Here is a 20,448-nt window from a genome sequence, read left to right as displayed (position 1 = left end):
GGGTAGAAAACAAGAGAAGTTAAATGTTTTTTTCCCAAGATATCCGGGAATGTAGTTGTCGGATTTGGATATTTGTTTATTCGGATCTCTTATCAAAGCTCAACAAGTTATGGCAATACTGTCCAATAAATCCCAAGTAGTTTCTCCAGACAAAAAAAAAAGTTAACGCCGGACGAGATAGAAATATCCCTTAAGATATCCAATCTCCCTAAACAAAAATAAATTCAACAAATTAAACCAGTTTTCTATTTGATAATGCTCGACAAATAATTTGTCGACTACCCAGTGCTGTTAATAGTAGTGCTCGATACTCAGCGGCATTGGGTATTGATTGTCTTCAAAAGTTAATACTTTCGGTACACAAATATTACCCTTCTAGATTTAGAAATAATTTTAGGTTTTCTATTAGATTCTCAGGTTCTTCCGTGGGAGCCTTAAGTTCTAAGGATTTTTCTGGTATTTTCCTTAAAGAATATGAAATGTCTTTTAAGTAACAAAAGCTTTGGAGAGGTAGAACTCGGCTAGACCTCACTTGTTTCTTCTTTTGACCAAAGGGTGATTACTTCATTTACCTGTGTCTCCAATTGTTGTCTAGGTGTATAGAATTCTAAGATGTGACTTTTTATCCCACTTCTTGTAAAATTGTTGATTGTTGCTAACTCTGATCTGACACCTATCATTGACTCACCGTAAACGTAGAACTGATTCTGTCGTATGGATATGATGCCTTTTTTGTTCGTCTTATTTCAGACCCTGTCTTTTCATGAGTAAAAAAACGTACCACTGGTCATTTTGACAAAATCACTTTCTTGTTAATAACTGCATGTGTATACATTTGTATATATCTATGTTCGATTTCCTTATACGTCGAAAGAAATACATTGATGTTCTCAGCAACGTTTCCTAACGAAGTTCAAGAGTTGGCTGCAGAATTTCTTTAAAATTATATTTTTGTTACTGTTGGCACATTGGGTAGAGCATGTACGAACGTACTTCAAGAAGTTGTCGAGATTGATGCTAAGAGTCGAATCAATCAACTTCTCGAAATTTTGACAGAAAAAGGTGAAAATTTTTGGGAGGAGTTCCAGGGTAAAAAAGGATGCTAGTAATCATGGCCGTGTTCAGGGGTTTACCAAGTTTGAATCCCCTCCCCGAAATTTTTGACCGACTCATAAAAAGGTAATAAAAATGCATAAAAAAAAATTCTGTTGCGTTTTTTTTTGTAAACCCCTCCGAACCAGCTGTAATATTCCTGCAGTGGAATAAAATTGAATTTTTTAGAAGAAAATGAGGGGGAGAGAGGGGGACTTTTACTTTAAAACTGATTTTCACAGCGCGTGGCGCCGAATTAGCGCTTTACGTCAGGTATTACAGTCAGATAAAACTTGCCAAATAGAAAAAAGGAAAAAACACAGGCACACAGTGTCAGACAGACACTTGTCAGATTAAAACAACCGATCATCAACTAAAAACTGAGTCAATACAACAAATTCACTGATTAATAATGTTTACAAAAGCAGGAATGAAGCTGTTCCTGTATCTCTCGTGGATTAGTGGGAGAGGTTCAAGGATGGGGACTTTGTTTGAGTTGGGTCTTTGAGGTCGGGATCTTAAAGGTTGAAAGGGCGGGCGAACAAATCTTGGAAACGGGGGTTTGTCATTGCTTTATTGCCAATGAGCTTTAACAGGGGGTAATGGAAGTGCATTCTTTGTTCTCGCAATATCCATAAGAACCTCTCCGGGTGGAGGAGTTGAAAATTTTTTCTCTAAGTGAAGTGCAACAGCAAGCCTAACATCTTCAATATCTATATTCTTCTTGTTGGCATTTTTGGCTTGTTGGCTTTTTGGCTTTTTGGCAATTTTTTACGAATGTTTTTACTAGTAAAAGATATACGTAACTTACAAATTAGCTTACATAACGAACTTCTGTATTCTCATGTTTTTATTACATATATGAAGGGGCTCACCCCCTCGTCAGTACCTCGCTCTTTACACTAAAGCTTAAATTTTGTCCCAATTTCTTAAGAATGACCCCTGAATCACAAAGGCAGTTGAATAAATGGTTCAAAGTACTAAAAATACTTTAGCGTAAAGAGTAAGGTATTAGGAGGAGGTGAGCCCATCATATGTGTAATAATTTCTGTTCGTTTTAAGTTTTAATGTTTCTCCTTACTTTCAGTTAAAAAAACTTTTTCATATTTATTTTGTCATTGTTTTTTTAAATAATGCTAGAAAATCCTGCGCTCCCTCCATGAAAATTTTCTTCCTCCATGAAAAATTCCTCCATGGAAAGTTCCCCCAACATATCCCCCTCTTATCGACCCCCCCCCTCCCCACAACCTAAAAATCCCCCTGAAAACGTCTGTACACTTCCAAATAGCCATTACTATATGTAATCACTGGTCAAAGTTTGGAACTTGTGGCCCCTCCCATGGGGACTGTGGGGGAGTAAGTCGTCCCCAAAGACATAGTTATAAGGTTTTTTGACTACGCTGAATAAAATGACTATCTCAGAATTTTTATTTTGTGACTTTGGGAAAATAATTAGCGTGGGAGGGGGCCAAGTGCCCTCCAATTTTTTTTGGTCACTTAGAAAGGGCACTAGAAATTGTCATTTCCGTTAGAATGAGCCCTCTCGCAAGATTCTAGGACCACTTGGTCGATACGATCACCCCTGAAAAAAAAATAATAATAAACACGCATCCATGATCTGCCTTCTGGTGAAAATACAAAATTCCACATTTTTGTAGATAGGAGCTCAAAACTTCTACTATAGGGTTTTCTGATACGCTGAATCTGATGGTGTGATTTTCGTTAAGATTCTATGACTTTTAGGTGTTGTTTTCCCCTGTTTTCTAAATAAGGTAAGTTTTCTCAGGCTCGTAACTTTTGATAGGTAAGACTAAACTTGATTAAACTTATATATTTAAAATCAGCATTAAAATGCGATTCTTTTGATGTAGCTTTGATACTAATATTCCATTTTTTAGAGTTTTGGTTACTGTTGAGCCGGGTCGCTCCTTACTTACAGTTCGTTACCACGAACTGTTTGACTACAATTTGAATATAACAGAACAATATAAAAATGTACTAAGTAGTTTTTTACAAAAAGTGTTTTATTATCATTGAAGTTAGTTTTTTGGATCCCGACCGGATCCAGTGCCTTTTAAAGCAATCTATTGATTCTTAGAATTTTGCCAGAGCTCATACCATATAAGCTCTTGCGACCTCGTCACAAGCGCCATATGAGCTCTTGGCTCTTTTTCTTTCATCGGGTGGTAACTCTGTACGACTCCATAGCAACAATACAAATCTTCTCAAATCAGGAAACTATTTAAGACTTCTTTAGTTAATTTGGATGCTTTCTCTGTTACTCACATTGCTTTGGGGTTCTTACCCCCTCCTACCTCTTTATGAAAGAAAGAGTTCGTCTATTTAGCTAGGAACGAAAAAAAATTAGGCCATGGGTAAATGTTGAAAAAGACTGAATCTTGACGCCTATGCTTCGACAATTGAAGTTATGTGAGGGAATTTCCATCCGTCCATAGGATAAATTCAGTCAAATTTGAAAAATATATCAGCTTGATAACTTAGAAAATTTTTGTTTTTTCTTTTCATTTTTCAAGCATATTAAAGGACATGTGGTTACATACAAGAGTAAAACAATCTCCATACAAGAGGATATTTTGTACAAAGGATTTAATCTGTTGTAAAACTTCCAAAATGGATTATTAAAAGAAAACAGTGCAATGGTATCAAGTACAAGAAAGCCAAGAAAGATACTATAGGCCAGCCTGTACCAATATGGTTCTTCACACTATTTTCTGCACTTTCTAGGCAGTTCATAATTCTTTTGAATTTTGTGCAAATTGTGAATATTGGTAAATGAGTTGCTCTATGGTTGTTAGGTAATTGGTTTTAATTCATATAATTTTTGGATTCTATTGAATTTTATTCATCTTTTAATTGTTTGTTTTTTTCACATTTACTTTACATGTTTGTTTTTGTTGGTTTTTTCTTCAGCACTTTCCTTGAATATATTATTTCGTTTTATGCTGGAGAAGAGAGGCAATTGACCTCCCAAAATATTTGCTTTGTTTGTTTATTCAGTATTCTTGTTTGGTCTTAAAAACCCCATTTTTGATCATTTCTATTCTTTTACATTCTGGTTGGCCAATGTGGTCTAAGAAATTATCTTCAAAGAAGGAATTATTCCCTAAAAGTTCAGATTCCAAAACATTTTGATATCATTATTTGCACATGTATTATACAATGATCTTATTACAACATGACTACCATTAGCCAAGTTATACCTATGACATCAATTTCATCCCTGTAAAAATGTAATGGTTGAGGGGAATGAGGGATTGAATCATGCACAAAGATGGCAACTTCTTCTCCCTTTCTATTGGTTGATCTATCTTGTTGCACTCTCAGCCAGGAATTTTGATTTTCTTTAACTCATGAAAATTGGTCTCTTGTAGACAAATAATCACAATTTTAATTGGATAAAATTGTTAAGTTTATTTGAGTTGAGAGATACACAATTCCACTGAATTATCTTTTAAAGGGACAGAAATATCACTAGTTATTTTTTTCTTACTGTGAGTTAAAGGAGAGCCTCAAATTGGTTGAGGATACTAATATTATCACAGTTGAGGATAATAATAATATCAAATTCTCTTCCTTCAAAAACGATTTCAAGAAATAATGTATAGCTTTTTCTCTCAGAATGGTGGACTTCAGGTACTGAGGAATGCTTGTTTTGAAAATAAAGGTGACTGAGATCAAGTATTGTATCAGCTTGGAGGATGAAGTATGACCTTTGGCAGATATTGTAGCAGTGGGAATTACATGTGGTGAAGGTACAAAGTTCATTTCTTGAGCCTTTGAATAAGATTTACTAGTTTTGTAGCTTACTTCTGAAGGGGGGAAATTTGAATCAACCTGAAGAGATTTAGAGGTAGTCAATGGGCATTATCTTAAATTGCAGCTTGGAGCAATCTAATGATTTTTCCTTGTAGAAACTCCAGTGTTGATAATACATGACACATAGTTGAATATGTATGCTTGACTAGTGATTTGATGTTGCTGATTTGAGTACTTCCCAGTTATACTTCCATTCTTTTGTTGACTATTTGTTGTCGAGATGGGTCTTAAAGTTGTTTGTGGTTTAGGCAGCTATTGTATATGGTAGTAATTTGTTCCAGAGGTTGGCAACACAGTCGGTCAGAAAATGGGCATGTTGTTGCTTTGAGGGGAAATGCCTGGATAACTGCAAGTTATGTCCCCTTGTATGAGAGTCCTGAGATGCCAGAGGAAGGAGATCAGGGAGTGCCTTTGAATTAATAAGTTTACAAATCAGAACGGCATCACCCTGTCTTCTTCTATAAACCAGAGATGGGAGTTTCAGCTTGCATAGCCTTGTAGGGTAAGAGAGTTCATGTAGTCCACTCATCATCTTAGTGGCTCTTCTCTTGGCATCTTCAAGAATTTTAACATCATTTTCTTTAAAAGAGGGATGCAAGGACCATGCCTGTCTCCAGCCTTGGCCAAACAAGCCCTTTACACAAAAGGCTCAGAATTTTAGGAGAACAGGAAGAAATTGTTATTCTATTAGCCCCAGTGATGAGCTAGCTGATGCTGATGCTATCTTTAAGATCCCCATCAACAATTACTCCTAGCTCATGTTCTTCCAACACTAGAGAAAGGGACTGACCATAAAGAGAGTAAGTTGTATTGATATTCTTGAGTCCAAAGTGTAAAACATGGCATTTTGACGCATTGAAAGTGAGTAGCCAAGGTTTTGCCCACATGCTAAGGAGATCAAGGTCTTTCTGAAGCTGGGAAGTATCCTCAAGAGTGCTACCTGGACCAATTACCTTGGAATATTGGGTATATATCGCCATCTTGCTTTTAAGCGCTAGAGGAGCATCATTTATGGAAATATTGAACATGGTGGGGCCAAGCACACTACCCTGTGGAACCCCAATGATAAGAAGCTGAGAGGAGGAGAGGATAGGATTGCCATCTGCATCAAATAGTCTTACATGCTGAACACAATTCCTAAAGAAATCCAGAATTCATTTAAGAATTTTTTCCACCAAACCAATAGATTGTAGCTTAAGCTCAAGTCTCCTATGACAGACTTTGTCAAATGCTTTTGAAAAATCAAGAAGGATCATGTCAACAGGGATTCCCAACTCTAGTAGTTTTGTATTATAGTCACATGAAACAAGGAGATTAGTATCGACTGATCTGTTGCTTCAGAAACCATGTTGAGAAGATAATTCTGATCAAGATGCTCAATAACTGCTTTATTGGCAATACGTTCATTGTTGACAAAAGTATGGCAGGTATGCGATACTGTTTGTAGAGGATCTTTGTTTTAGTGTACTTATAGTACTATTGTTCCATATCCTTGATGGAGTTTTAGTGCTATTTCTTAAAGTGGGAATGCTTTGCTTGAGAATAGTGCTGTATGATTTTGTAACTATTCCAAGTGACAGGTTTTGTTTACAGGCAATTTTCAACACTTGTTGTCTATCCAGGTATTTTGGACATGCTTTATGTCAAATGAATTACGATCTCCTTTGCAATTGGCACATTTAGGCTCAGAACTGCAGGATGGGTGTGAGTGCTCTTGAAGACAGACATTACATGGGGCTTTTGTTGGCTTTCAGTTTTGAAGACTTGACCTAGCTTAATGCATTTTGTGTATTGGATAGGCTTCTTTTGGTACAATTTAAAAGGTTTTGGTTGGCCAAATAGGAATATTTTTTCTCTGATATTTAACCAGGGAAAATAAACAGGACACTTACTCAGTATAAGTCCAGCTTCATTTGGCTTACCAAGTCGATGAGCCTCTAGTATAGGGGTTTCTTCACCTCTAGATTTCATTTGGCCTTCTTTAAGGTCTACTATTGAATTTCAAAGGGGACATTAGAAATCATAATTTCTTGTTGTCTTCCTGCTGGTAATGATGATTTTAGACTAGCTATAGCGCATATGTTATTGATGCAGGCGATTTGTAGTGCTTTTAAGGCATCTTTAGCATCCAGTAACAAAACATCTTGGACTTCATCTGTTGTAATATTTGCATTAAAATTACATTTTAATAATTTGTAAAGATGCATCCTAGTCTTCAAAATTTCTTTAGTAGTGAACAGTTGTGAATTGTTAGTAGGTATGAAGTGCATAAAGGGTTTCAGAAGGGGGGATATTGTAGCTGGTTTCAGGTTTGATCTTAGCCCTTCTGGCTTAGACTTCAGGTGGGGTATTGGAAAGTTTCTTTCTTTTTCTACTTTCAACTAGTTTGTAACCATCTTTGGGATCAGATTGCCTACTGGTAGAAGGTGAAATAACACCAACAGCAATCATTGTAACTATGATATCATAATGGCTGGCTTCTTCATGATTGGAGGGATGTGCTATGTGTTACAGCCTCCTTTGACTGACCCCCTTCCAGAAAGGGGCCAGATGCATCTAGTTTTGACATCCATTCAAGCAAAGGAAAAATTGGTGGAAAATATATAAATGAAATAGCTACATATTTTTCAAATTCTAAGGTAGCATTGGCAAGAAAAGTGATTCTCTGGATGAATAACTTTAAAAGCCAAAAAAACATGAACGCAAAATTTAACCACTTGCCAATACCTACAAATAATAATAAACAATGGTTCTAAATCAGTTCTAAATAAGTGACAAAATTGGTAAAAAATTCTTTCATATTCTTGGTAAGTCAATGCAATTATGTCACCTCATGAAAAAAAATAACTTCTCACATTGTTCAGTGTTAATCATGGCTTCTTTTGCACTAGGTCTTTTGATTTCGAGATTTTTTTTACATTGTTTGTAGGGGAGACCAGCCAAAAACCAGCAAAGTTCTTGTGTCAGTCATTTTGTCTCAGTTACCATATGACCCTCCATAACTGGGACATTTATTCAATTAGATAAATTCAAAATGGAATAATAAGTTGTTTAATACATCAGTATATATCTGTTTTTTAAATATAGGATCACAGTTACATATTGTTTTAAATAGTCAACCCTCTCATGCTAATTCACGGTGGGTTGGGTTCAACCTGTTGGAGGTTCTCTCTCAGGTTAATTCACGGTCGAGGAAGGGGGAAGCAGTATATTGACAAATTTGGCAATCTATTTACAACTGATTACCCCACCAAAGAAATGAATATGAATGGAAATAAGAGTCCAATTCAAGGCCTACAAGGGCCTCCTGCAATCTGCCTCGACTCTGATGCAAGTGAACGTGCAATTATAAGCCAAGGGATTTGGGCCAGAAACAAAAATTTAAACTGTCTGTAATTGACTACAAAAAGTGGATTTGAATTTGAAATTTAAAAAAAAAGGGAATGGTTGTGGGAAAAGTCAAATTCATGGCCAATTGTAGAAAAAAGCCAAGACAGATTGTTCAATTAAGTGGGCAGCCCAGTCAAGGGTTAATTTTATCCCTTGGCCAATTGGCATGGCCAATTGTAGAAAAAAGCCAAGACAGATCTCTCTCTCTCTCTCTCTCTCTAATAGATGTCTCAAAATTTTCATTTAACGATTTTTGAGAAAAAAGGGACGTGTGAGTGGGGCTGGTTGCCCTCCAATTGTTTTGGTTACATAAAAAAACACATCCGTGATCTTTCATCTGACAAAAATTAAAAATTTTACATTTTTGCAGATAAGAGATTGAAACCTCTATAGAACAGGAAGTTGTTCGTGCTTATTAGGTATTTCAAATGCAAACAAGAAAATTAATTGAGTATCAATTAGATATTATAAGTAAAAAGTAAAACCATTAAAAAATTCCCAGAGGATATAGCCCACCCTCCTTACTCCCTACCAACTTCAATCTTAGAAGACTACCGTGAAGACACCATTGATGACTAATATCATCAATCTTTTATCGATTTAACCTATCTAGTTATATTACAAATCTTGTTATGAAAAGCACCAAGTCCAATTTTCTTTTTTAATAACTTCTTTGTTTCATTCAGAAAATTATATTTAATGTATATCTACCTTCTTTTTTCCAATAACTCCATTTTTGATGTATTTGCTGATGAACAGGGTCTATTCATATCCAGTCCAATTTCAAAGGTTTTAAGGAAAAAAAAAATCTAATTTGAAAGTGATAGATTATTGAGAAGAAAAAAACCTAAACATCAAGAAAAAAGTTGACCGGAGCAAATGTTGTGAAATAGGAAATATAGAACATATTTGCAATTTCCCAATTAACTAGGTTCGTTTATGAAAAAAAAAAATTAAGAAAAAGAACTAAAAACATGAAGAATATAATAATTGAATATGGGAACACTGATAACTGAAATCCGAGGTTTTCATTAGATCTTAATCATCAGTGTTGTAATTTTGTTAAAATCCTGGAAGAGGGGGTGGGGGCGAAGTTGGAGCCAATTTTTTTCAAATCCAGTGAAACTGTCTGTAATTGACTACAAAAAGTGGATTTGAATTTGAAATTTAAAAAAAAGGGAATAGTTGTGGGAAATGTCAAAGTACTCACAGCGAAGGGTCGCTGGTTCGAATCTCGGTGGTGCCGACCGTTTGGTTTAGGACGAGGGTTAGTGGCGTTTCCCCGTAAGACAAGCCAAAAGTCCACCCAGCTTCAAATGGGTACCTAGAGAAATCTAGGGAAAAGCACGGGAAAGCGTCGGATGGCTTGCCCCCAACCACGCATTGCACCCCGGCCGAGGGCTGAGAATCAGGAGATCGGCACCTGCGCTACGCGAACCCTAATCGGTTTGCATGCGAAAGTTTGCTTTTTTTTGCTTAAATGTCAAAGTCATGGCCAATTGTAGAAAAAAGCCAAGACAGATTGTTCAATTAAGTGGGCAGCCCAGTCAAGGGTTAATTTTATCCCTTGGCCAATTGTAGTTGGAGCCAATTTTTTTCAAATCCAGTGAAACTGTCTGTAATTGACTACAAAAAGTGGATTTGAATTTGAAATTTAAAAAAGAAAAAATGAAAAAATGAAAGAAAAAATGAAAAAATGAAAGAAAAAATGAAAAAAGAAAAATGAGCTATAAAGTAGCCTATCATAAAGGCAAGGATATACTAAAGAAAACTGGCTTGTTTGTCTGGATGCTTGAATTATACAGGCTTATCTTAGTAATTACAAGATTTTTAGCTGAAAATAAATTTCAGCTGGGAATGGGGGCAAACTAGGATCTGGAGGAGGCAGTTCGCCCCCCCCCCCCGGCCCATAGCAGGTTATGCCTCTGTTAACCATGTAATATCTTTTGAAACATTATGTTGCATGATTGTTGAATCTAAACTCCAGTTAGTTTTACCATTAAAATATGGAATAAGTGTATTGGGACACGTAGCTAACGTGGTTAAGTCATCTGGTATTGGATACCCCTTGGGTAACACATAACATTTTTTCAAGCTTTGGAATAACACCATAAAGGCAATGATATACTAAAGAAATTTGACCTGATTCTCTGGATGCATGAATTATAGGCTTATCTTAGTCATTATAAGATTATTAGTAGAAAATAAATTTCAGCTGGGAGGGGGGGGGCAAACTAGGGGCTGGAGGAGGCAGTTGCCCCCCCCCCCCGCCCCCTTGCCCATAGTAAATTACGCCCCTGTTAAACATGTAATATTTTTTGAAACATTATTCAGAAAATTTTCACTATCAGACGAAATTTTGACTTAATAAATTACTTACTTGGAATTGACTTTTCTTCCTCGATATTGACTCAAAAGAGAATCTTAAAAAGATAAATATCAAATTTTAGTCGCGAACTAGAGCACTAATGTTTGTTTCTTTAAATAATTTAAAAATGACTTACTTGGAATCAGATTTTCTTCTTTCGTGCTGACTTAAAAGAGAATCTGAAAAAGAGAAACAGCAAATATTAGTCATAAGCTAAAGCACAATTGTTTTTATCTTTAAGTAATTGTGAATTACTAACGTGAAATTGAAGTTTCTTCTTCCGTGTTCACTAAAAAAAAAAAAAAAAAAAAAAAAAAAAAAAAAAAAAAAAAAAAAAAAAAAAAAAAAAAAAAAAAAAAAAAAAAAAAAAAAAAAAAAAGAGAAAGGGAAATATTGAATATTAAACCTAAGCCAAACGAAAAGTTTTTTTTTAATCTCACCGCGTTTCTACCGCCTCATTTTGTTCTATTTAAAGTCTTAGCATTTTATTGAAAACAATAAGGTCTAAGAATGCTGGAGATGGGGGTTTAAGAAGACTTCTATATACATCGCTTTATTGATGATTATCCTGCATTATGGAACTATCCCAGCTCTGGTTATTATCAAAAGTAACTTAATTAGAATCCCAGAATGAAAAGATCTTTCTTATTTGGAAAACGCTTGTTAAGTTTTTTGTGAAATTTGTCTTATTTCAGTTCAAAGAAATGCACCAAGTTAAGGCTTGGGATTTAGCTTAAAATGACATTGTTTGCTATGATTCAGAATAATTATTTCATTCTGCTACATTTTTTAACAGTAAAGTTTTAAATAAGTGCAAAGAGGACCATCGGATGAAAATTTCCAAACTTGAAGATTTGAACCTGGATTCAAAAAAGGATATTACTATAGGCCAACGGTCTGACGTCCAGTCTAACGCATTTAAATCTTAAATTATTTGCTCTCTTTTGAACTTCTTTCTTGATTTTCTAGAGAAGACCATTTTGTATGCACTCAGTTTCACTGTACATTCTCCAAAATCCAGATTTATTTACCGAGTAAATTTTCTAGGGTTTATATTTCTTTTGAATTTGGATTATGAGTACTTAAGTTTATGTCCAATTCAAAATTTGGCATTGTTCTATTTTTTTGCATTAAAAAAATAGTTAATTTCTTATGATTTATAAAAAAAATTAATATTTTGCCGCCTAGCATCTTGTTCTGTTTTTTTTCTTGGTGGGGGGGGGGGGGGAATAAGAAGATGTAAACCTAAGCATAAAATATATATTTACCAAGTAGAAATTGCTGAAAGGTAGTTTGTACGTGCCGGACTTGCCTATTGTATTTCTCTGTAGGAGGAGGGATAATATGTTAACAAACTAATGGGGATTGGGTTAAAATTTTAGGAATCGTTAAAGAAGTATAAAAAATGATGCTGTAAGTATGAAGAAAGCATGAACTACTTTAATTTTCGTAGATTAGATAGATTTTTTTTTATCCTTAAGTTATTTGTTATGAACTTGGATATCATTTGTGAAATAGATATTCAGATCGTATGCTCACGAAACAAAAATATGTATTCTCTTATTTTTCTCTTATATTCTCTTATTTATTAATAAAACAAGAGCTTAGAGCTCATAAAGCACTTGTAACGAGGCCGGAAGAGCCAAGAGCTCATATGGTACGGGCTCTTGCAAAGTTCTAAGAATCAATAGATTGATTTAAAAGGAAAATCAGAGGCTTAATGCCGGTCGGGATTTAAAATAAGAGCTCTGAGTCACGAGGTCCTTCTAAATATCAAAATTTATTAAGATCAGATCACCCACTTGTAAGTTATAAATATATCGTTTTTTCTAATTTTTCTCTCCCTTCAGCACCCTTAAATGGTTGAATCGTGGAAAACGACTTTATCATTCAATTTTTGCAGCTCCCTGACACGCCTACCAATTTTCATTGTCCTAGCATGTCCAGAAGCACCAAACTCGCCAAAGCACTGAACCCCACCCCCTAAGTTCCCCAAAGAGAGCGGATCCAGTACGGTTACGTCAATCACGTATCTACGACATTTGCTTATTATACCCACCAAGTTTCATCCCAATTTCTCCATTCTTAAGCGTTTTCCAAGATTTCCGGTTTCCCCCTCCAACTCCCCTCTCCTCAACTCCTCCAGTCACCCGTTCTTAAGATAAAAATACCTCAATTTTTCTAATTTTTCCAAATTAACACCATCCCACCTCCAACCCCTTATGTCCCCGGATCCGATTCGACTTGAAAATGGAGCATCTGAGACATAAGATCCTTCTATATATCAAGTTTCATTAAGATCCGATCACCCATTCGTAAGATAGCGATACCTCAATTTTCACGTTTTCCAAGAATTCCAGTTTCCCCCTCCAACTCCCCCCAATGTCACATGATTTGGTTGGTATTTAAAATAAGAGCTCTAATACACAAGATTCTTCTAAATATCAAATTTTATTAAGGTCTGATCACTCGTTCGTATGTTACAAATACTTCATTTTTTCTAATTTTACGTGGTATGTAATTACTAAACAAATGGGGCTCGGAAAATGGAATTTGAAGTTGGCTGCTCTCCACCATCAGGATCTGAAATTACAAATTATTGACTTTCCCCTCTATGCATATCATGTTCAAATTTACAAGTTTAAATTCTATAATGCAATTCAGTTTTTTTCCCAAAACAAAAAAAATCTTGAAAAAAATTCGTTCCCTCTTTTGAGAGGGTAATTATTTGACATTATGTGTAAACTGTTAAATATTTGTTTCATATTAATCATCATTTTAGGTCAAATACTTGTCAATTGTCTGTTGAGTGAATTGGATGAAGTAAATTATCAGACATTCTCTTGTTCAACTGAAAGTTCGACAGCCCATTATTACTTTCTTCACTATGCTTTTGCAGGCTGGGGTTATAAGACCTGTTGAGGATGGTAACATCAACTGGGTCGATATGGACTTCGAGGTATGGAGCTTACTGGTTTCTCATGACCCCGAAATATCTAGTATCTAAAGGTAGCTTGGTTTAATTTTACGTTAATTGCAAAAATAACGAAATATTATAATTGCATTTAATGTGAGTGGGTGTAAACTAGGTCTGGAGGAGTCAGTTGCCCCCCCCCTGGTCCATAGCAAATTATGCCATTGTTAAACATGTAATATCTCTTGAAACATTATGTTGCATAATTATTGATTCTAAACTCAATACGTAAAACATTAATGTTGCATACTTATTCATTCTAAACTCAAACGCGAAAAGTGTAGCGGGACAAGTAGCTAACGTGGTTAAGTCATCAGGATATCAGTGTCATCTTCTATTGGGTGACACTTGACATTTTTCCAAGCTTTGGGATAACTCAATAAAGGCAAGGATACACTAAAGGAAACTGACTTGTTTCTGTTGATGCATGAATTATGCAGGCTTATTGTAGTTATTACTAGATTATATGTAGAAAGTAAATTTCAGCTGGGAAAGGGGGCAAACTAGGGATGGAAGAGGCAGTTGCCCTCCCCCTGGCCCGTAGTAAATTACGCCCCTGTTAAACATTTAATATCTTTTGAAACATTATTCAGATAATTTTCACTATCACACGAAATTTTGACTTAATAAATTTCTTACTTGGAATTGACTTTTCTTCCTCGATATTGACTCAAAAGAGAATCTGTAAAAGAGAAATGTCAAATTTTAGTCGCGAACTTAAGCACTATTGCTTTTTTTTAAATAATTAAAAAATTACTTTCTTGAAATCAGATTTTCTTCCTTCATGCTGACTTAAAAGAAAACCTGAAAAGAGAAATTGCAAATATTAGTCATAAGCTAAAGCACAATAGTTTTTTCTTTACATAATTGTAAATTGCTAACGTAAAATTGAATTTCTTCCTCTGTGTTCACTAAAAAAAAGTGAAAAAGAGAAATATTGAATATTAAACCTTTAATTTAAAATTTAAAACTAAAATTTAAAACTAAAATTTAAAATTTAATTTAATTTAAAACCTTTAATATTAAGCTCTTATCTGCAAAAATGTAAATTTTTTAATTTTTTTACCAGAATAAAGATCACGGATGTGGTTTTTCTCAGGGATGACCGTACCGGACCAATAGTCATAAAACATCAGGAGAGGGCTCACTTGAACGGAAATTAAAGTTTATAGTGTTCATTTTTATGTGACCAAAATAATTGGAGGGCAACCAGCCCCACTCAAACGTCCCTTTTCTTTCAAAACCGTTCGATCAAAATTTTGAGATATCCACTTGTTCAGCATAGCTGAAAGGTTGCACATATAAGCAGTATCCCCCTTTACTCTTTTTCTATGGTTTTCAGTTTTAAAAAGCAGTACTAGGAGACCAAACTACAATTTGTGAGAGGAATCTCAGACATAAAATGACATTCAGTGTACCCGATTTTTCACTATGTAAGATATAGACCTCAGAGCGTTATCATCAAGATCATAAGCGAACCTAGTTAACTGCAAAATTATAAGACTTCGTTATGCTCATGAAACAAAAACATGCATTCTCTTATTTTTCTCTTATATTCTCTTGTTTATTTATAAAAAAAAATTGCAGATGTCAGACAAAACTGAAAAGGAATATGGGCGTAATTTTTTATAGCATTTTACTTAGAAGGCAAAACAGCCCCCATTGAAGAGGATATTTTGTACAAAGGATTTAAGCTGTAGCAAAATGTCCAAAACGGAACACTACAAGTAAATTCTATTGCAAGCGGAATGCAAAATGCTATCAATGGCAAGAAAGCCACCGCATTGTTATTCTATGCTTCAAACCTTGAAAAAAATTATCTTTGTTTTAAAATAGATGGCGCTCTTATATTTGCCATGGTCTAACTTGTCTTAAAAGGGAAACATGTAACATGTTGGCTTCAAAATAGAAACTAAATGAAACAAATTTTGTTTTTCACCACAACTATTGATTTTGAATAGATATATTATTTTATGAATCGATGCGAATAGCGTTTCTTTGTATGAATCGTTGTATTTTTTTTTGTTAATTATTTGTTTCTAATTTTCAGTTCTCAGTAAAAAACAATAAAAAAAACGAAATAAGGGGGAAACACTCCCTAAAAGCCATAGAATGTCACACCATCGCATTCAGTGTATCAGAGAACCCTACCGTAGAAGTTTCAAGCTCCTATCTACAAAAATGTGGAACTTCGTATTTTTTGCCAGAAGATCTATCACGGGTGCGTGTTTATTTGTTTTTCCTTTTTGCTTTTTCTCAGGGGTGTTCTATCGACCCAGTGGTCCTAGCTTGTCGTGGGAGGTTTCATTATAACGAAAGTTAAAAGTTCTAGTGCCCTTTTTAATTGACCGAAGAATTTGTGGGCACCTAGGCCCCCTCCCACCTTCATTTTCCCAAAGTCAACAGATTAAAATTTATAGTTATCCATTTTGTTCAAAATAGTCGAAAAATATGATAACTATGTTTTTGGGGAACACGTAAGTTTTAGTCTGAAATGCAATGTTCTCCGATCGGCTCTCAACGACGCTAATAAATGAATGCTCAAACTCCGTTTAGCTTTGATTCCCTTAATACTAATGGTACAAAAGACAAGGATCTACTGATAAGTGAGCTACTTGAAAATGATATTGTGTTTCTACCGGAGCGCCTTCTCTCTAAAGTGAATGTTGATAGCCTAAAGCGTTCTCGAACCCATTATACCTTCTTGAGAGCCGCCCAAAAAACCCGTGGTAGACCATCAGGAGGTCTGGCCATCTATTTCAGACACAAGACTCAGCCGATATTATTGCAAAGCGACGCTAACATCTTAGCGATAAAATGTGGTGATACCGCATTTATAAAAATTTATTTCCCCTGTAATAAAAAGACTGTGCAGTCATTGTCTAGTTTTTCACAAGCATGTAATCGCCTACGAACACTACTTAGCGACCTTTCAAAACAAAATACCAAATGGGATCTCCCCGGCGACATGAACACTGACTTATTATCTAATCCCGACCCATCTTAAATCTTTCTCGATTCACTACCTGGAGGATTCCATCTTGCTGATAAGGATCTTCTATTTACTTATATTCACAATTGTGGTAGTCTTACTTCCAACCTTGATCATGTAATTGTGTCAGATTCAACTCTACTTTCATCAATAGTTCAAGTGGAAGACTCTAAAATCGACGACGATCATTTACCAATCACGTGCCAACTATCTTGCTCTATGGCGACCTCTGTGCAACGTAACTCTCCCAAGTGGTTCTCAAAGTTAAATTGGGAAAATACCAATGTTTCACTTTATGTATTGACATTGTCCCAGTTATTATCATCTATTAAAGTGCCATTCCACTTATTGCAAACATCTGTATTTACAACTTCAACTCGGATAGATATCAACTCGTATTATCAGCAAATAGTGTTCTGTCTAAAGTCTGCCGCTAAAACAGCTGTACCCTCCGAGTGCGTGCGAACGGGTACTCGCAATCCCTTTTGGAAAGTTGATCCTAAAGTGAAGATAGCTAAACAAAAAGCTAAGTTCTGGCTCCGTATGTGGATAGCCTGTTATCCTTCTGGTTCAGTACATCAAATAAAACAGAAAACCAAACGAGAGTACAAATATTCCCTGCGTAGAGCGAGAATGAATGCCTGGGATAGTCCTTGTGGCAGGAAATCCTGGGATCGTGCTATAAACAGTGTTAAGTGTTCACCTCCAATTAATTCGTCTCTTCGGCTATGTGACTTCGTTTCTCATTATAAAAATATTTTGCTTTCATTTAATATTAATCTCCAAAATCATTTTACAAAGCTGTCAACTCAATCCTCCCAATCGTATCAACCAATCTCAAGTGTTGTCGGTGGAATCTGGTGTTATACTCCGAGCTCTTATGCAAGTGAATAAGTCTGAGTCTCTCGATAGTGATGGTCTTTGCTTCAAGTTTTTTCCTTATGATTGTCCTGAACTGCTGAAGCATTTGCAGTTATTGTCTCAGATGTGTTTGGCACAGGTCCGTTGTGCCAGATAGTTTTTTGTCCGGTTGTATATCTCCCATAGTCAAGAGGGGTAAGGACCCCAGTGCTTGCTCTAATTATCGTCCTATCTCTGTGTCTTGTTAGTAAGCTATTGAATATGTACTGCTTCCGGGCCATTAACTCCAAGTGCAATTTTACACCCTTCCAGCTTGGTTTTAGAAAAGGTATGGGCTGTGTTCAAGCTCACCAATATTGTGGGTCGGCTGATGAAACAAGCTGTTGCTCAAAAATTCCCCTGTATTGTTTGACTGTTGACATATCTATGCTTTTGATAATGTAATTCATTCAAATGCTTTGTTTTCTCTAGCAGCCTCGGTGTTAACCTTTCTGTTGTTTCCGTGCTTAAGTATTGGTATGCTAATTCTTCAGTTAGGGTGAAGTGGAATGGTACTGTAGGGGAGTATATTCCTGTTAAAAAAGGCGTTAGGCAAGGTGCCGTGTTATCCCCGAGCATTTTAAATTGTGTTTAGCTTCGTGTCTCCCAACGTCTTCAACCGTCAATTTTTTGCAATGATAATTTAGGCATTAGTCACCTTGCATATGCTGATGATGTTCTGCTTCTTAGCCGACAAAAAATAGTCTAATTACCAACTTTTACCGGCTTTCAGCCGCACTATCCACAGTAGGCCTTTCAGTTAATGCCTCCAAATGTGAGTTTATGTGTTTTGGGAGTCCTCACCAGCATCACCTCTTTGCTTGTGTTCTTCAACTATACCATGTTCAGCAAGTATTAAATGGTTGGGTCTCTCTTTTTCACGTTACTTTCGTCTACTTGCTCCGCTATTACGTCCAGCGTGCTGAAAACTATGCGGGTTGGATACGCGAAAATTTCACCAAATCGTGGTCCGGTATAACCGAAATGGAGTATGCCGTCTTTATTCTAGTTTTTGTGCCCTGCTGTTTTTATCTTTCTGGTTTTGCTTTTCTCCTTCGCAAGAAGGGATACAAAGAAATACGCTCAGGATATTTTAAGTATTGCAAGTATTTGCTGCGTCTGCCTCGGTGGAATCGGAATCATACAGTCGTCTCTAAATTTGACATCGTTGATGCGCCCTCGCGACTGAAAAATTTATCTAATGATATATGTCTTAAAGCTTGGCAAATGATTAGTGTTTTTGGCCCTCTTTGGCCATTTTTTGAATGGAGGTAATTTACTTATGCTGTATGTTGTTATGCTGCTATGTTATTTATGTTGTTATATTTTTTGTCTTGTTTTTTCTTTTTTTGTGTGTTTACTCTACATTTTAATGTACTTTGTGGGTTATAAATAAACTATTATTATTATTATGATGTCCTTCTAAATATCAAAATTCATTAAGATCCGATCACCCACTCGTAAGTTATAATAATTCATTGTTTCTAATTTTTCCTCTCCATTAGCCGCCCAGATGGTCGAATCTGGGAAAACGACTTTATAAGTCGATTTGTGCAGCTCCCTGATACGCCCACCATTTTCATCGTCTTAGCGCGTCCAGAAGCACCAAACTCGCCAAAGCACTGAACCCCTCCCCCCAACTCCCCCAAAGAGAGTGAATCCAGTATGATTACGGCAATCACGTTTCTACGACATTGGCTTATTCTATCCACCCAGCTTCATCCCGATTCCTCCACTCTAAGCGTTTTCCAAGATTTCCGACTTCTCCCTCCAACTCCCCCCAATGACAATAGATCTGGTCGGGATTGGAAATTAAAGCTCTGAGACATGAATTCCTTCTAAACATCAAATTTCATTAAGATCCGGTCACCTGTTCTTAAGTTAAAAATACCTCAATTTTTCTAATTCTTCCAAATTAGCACCCTCCAGCTACTCCAAAGAGAACGGATCCGTTCCAGTTATGTCAACGTATCTAGAAATTGTGCTTATTCTTCCCATCAAGTGTCATCCCGATCTCTCCACTATAAGCATTTACCAAGATTTCTGTTTCCCTCCTCCAACCCCATTTGTCCCCGGATCCAATTCGAGCCGAAAATGGAGCATCTGAGACATAAGATCCTTCTATATATCAAATTTCGTTAAGACCCGATCACCTATTTGTAAGATAAAAATACCCCAATTTTCACGTTGTCTAAGAATTCCGGTTTCCCCCTCCAAGACCCCCCAATGTCACAGGATCTGGTCGGAATTTAAAATAAGACCTTGAAAGCACAAGATCCTTCTAAATGTCAAATTTGATTAAGATCTGGTCACCATTCGTAAGCTACAAATACCTCATTTTTCCGAATTACCCCCCCCCCCACAAGTCCACCAAAGAGAGTGAATCCGGTCCGGTTATGTCAGTCACGTATCTTAGACTCGTTTTTATTCTTCCCATCCAGTTTCATCCTGATCTCTCCGCTTCAAGTATTTTTTAAAATTTCCGCCGGTCCCCCCCCCCCCAACTGCCCCCCTCATAATGACACTGATCCGGTTGAGATAAAAAATAAAAGATCTGAGTTACGAGGTCCTTCTAAATATTAAGTTTCATGAAGATCTGATCACTCCTTCGTAAGTTAAAAATACGTCATTTTTTCTAGTTTTCTGAATTAACCCTCCCTCCCCCAATAGATCGGATCCGTTCCAATTATGTCAATCACGTATCTAAGACTTGTGCTTATTTTTCCCACTAGTTTATTCCTGATCCCTCCACTTTAAGTGTTTTCAAAGATTTTAGGTTTTCAACTCCCAACTCCCCCCCCCCCCCCCCCAGTGTCACCATATCCGGTCAGGATTTAAAAATAAGAGCTCTGAGACACGATATCCTTCCAAACATCAAATTTCATTAATATCCGA

At 36.1% G+C, this 20,448-nt stretch overlaps 1 protein-coding gene across 14 annotated transcripts in view; it reads left to right on the top strand.

The window, feature by feature from the left end:
* Nucleotides 1-20,448, top strand: part of LOC136031888 (ATP-dependent RNA helicase vasa-like) — a 152,467-nt gene that overhangs the window by 52,825 nt on the left and 79,194 nt on the right. For 7 of the 14 annotated variants that reach the window (XM_065711842.1, XM_065711839.1, XM_065711840.1 and 4 more), the window contains 3 exons: nt 4,732-4,865; nt 13,470-13,696; nt 15,712-15,882. The exons of 4 other annotated variants lie outside the window; for them this stretch is intronic. Coding sequence is in view for 2 of the 10 variants with exons in the window: in XM_065711860.1 (XP_065567932.1) it covers nt 13,575-13,646; nt 15,712-15,882 (243 nt within the window). In the remaining 8 variants the exon portion in view is untranslated. The remainder of the gene's footprint in view (nt 1-4,731; nt 4,866-13,469; nt 13,697-15,711; nt 15,883-20,448) is intronic. 3 more of the 14 variants (XM_065711860.1, XM_065711861.1, XM_065711844.1) reach the window with 3 other exon arrangements.

The sequence above is a fragment of the Artemia franciscana genome, chromosome 10, assembly GCF_032884065.1.
Source record: "Artemia franciscana chromosome 10, ASM3288406v1, whole genome shotgun sequence".
Lineage (NCBI taxonomy): Eukaryota > Metazoa > Arthropoda > Branchiopoda > Anostraca > Artemiidae > Artemia > Artemia franciscana.
This window is presented reverse-complemented; position numbering and strand designations above follow the sequence as displayed.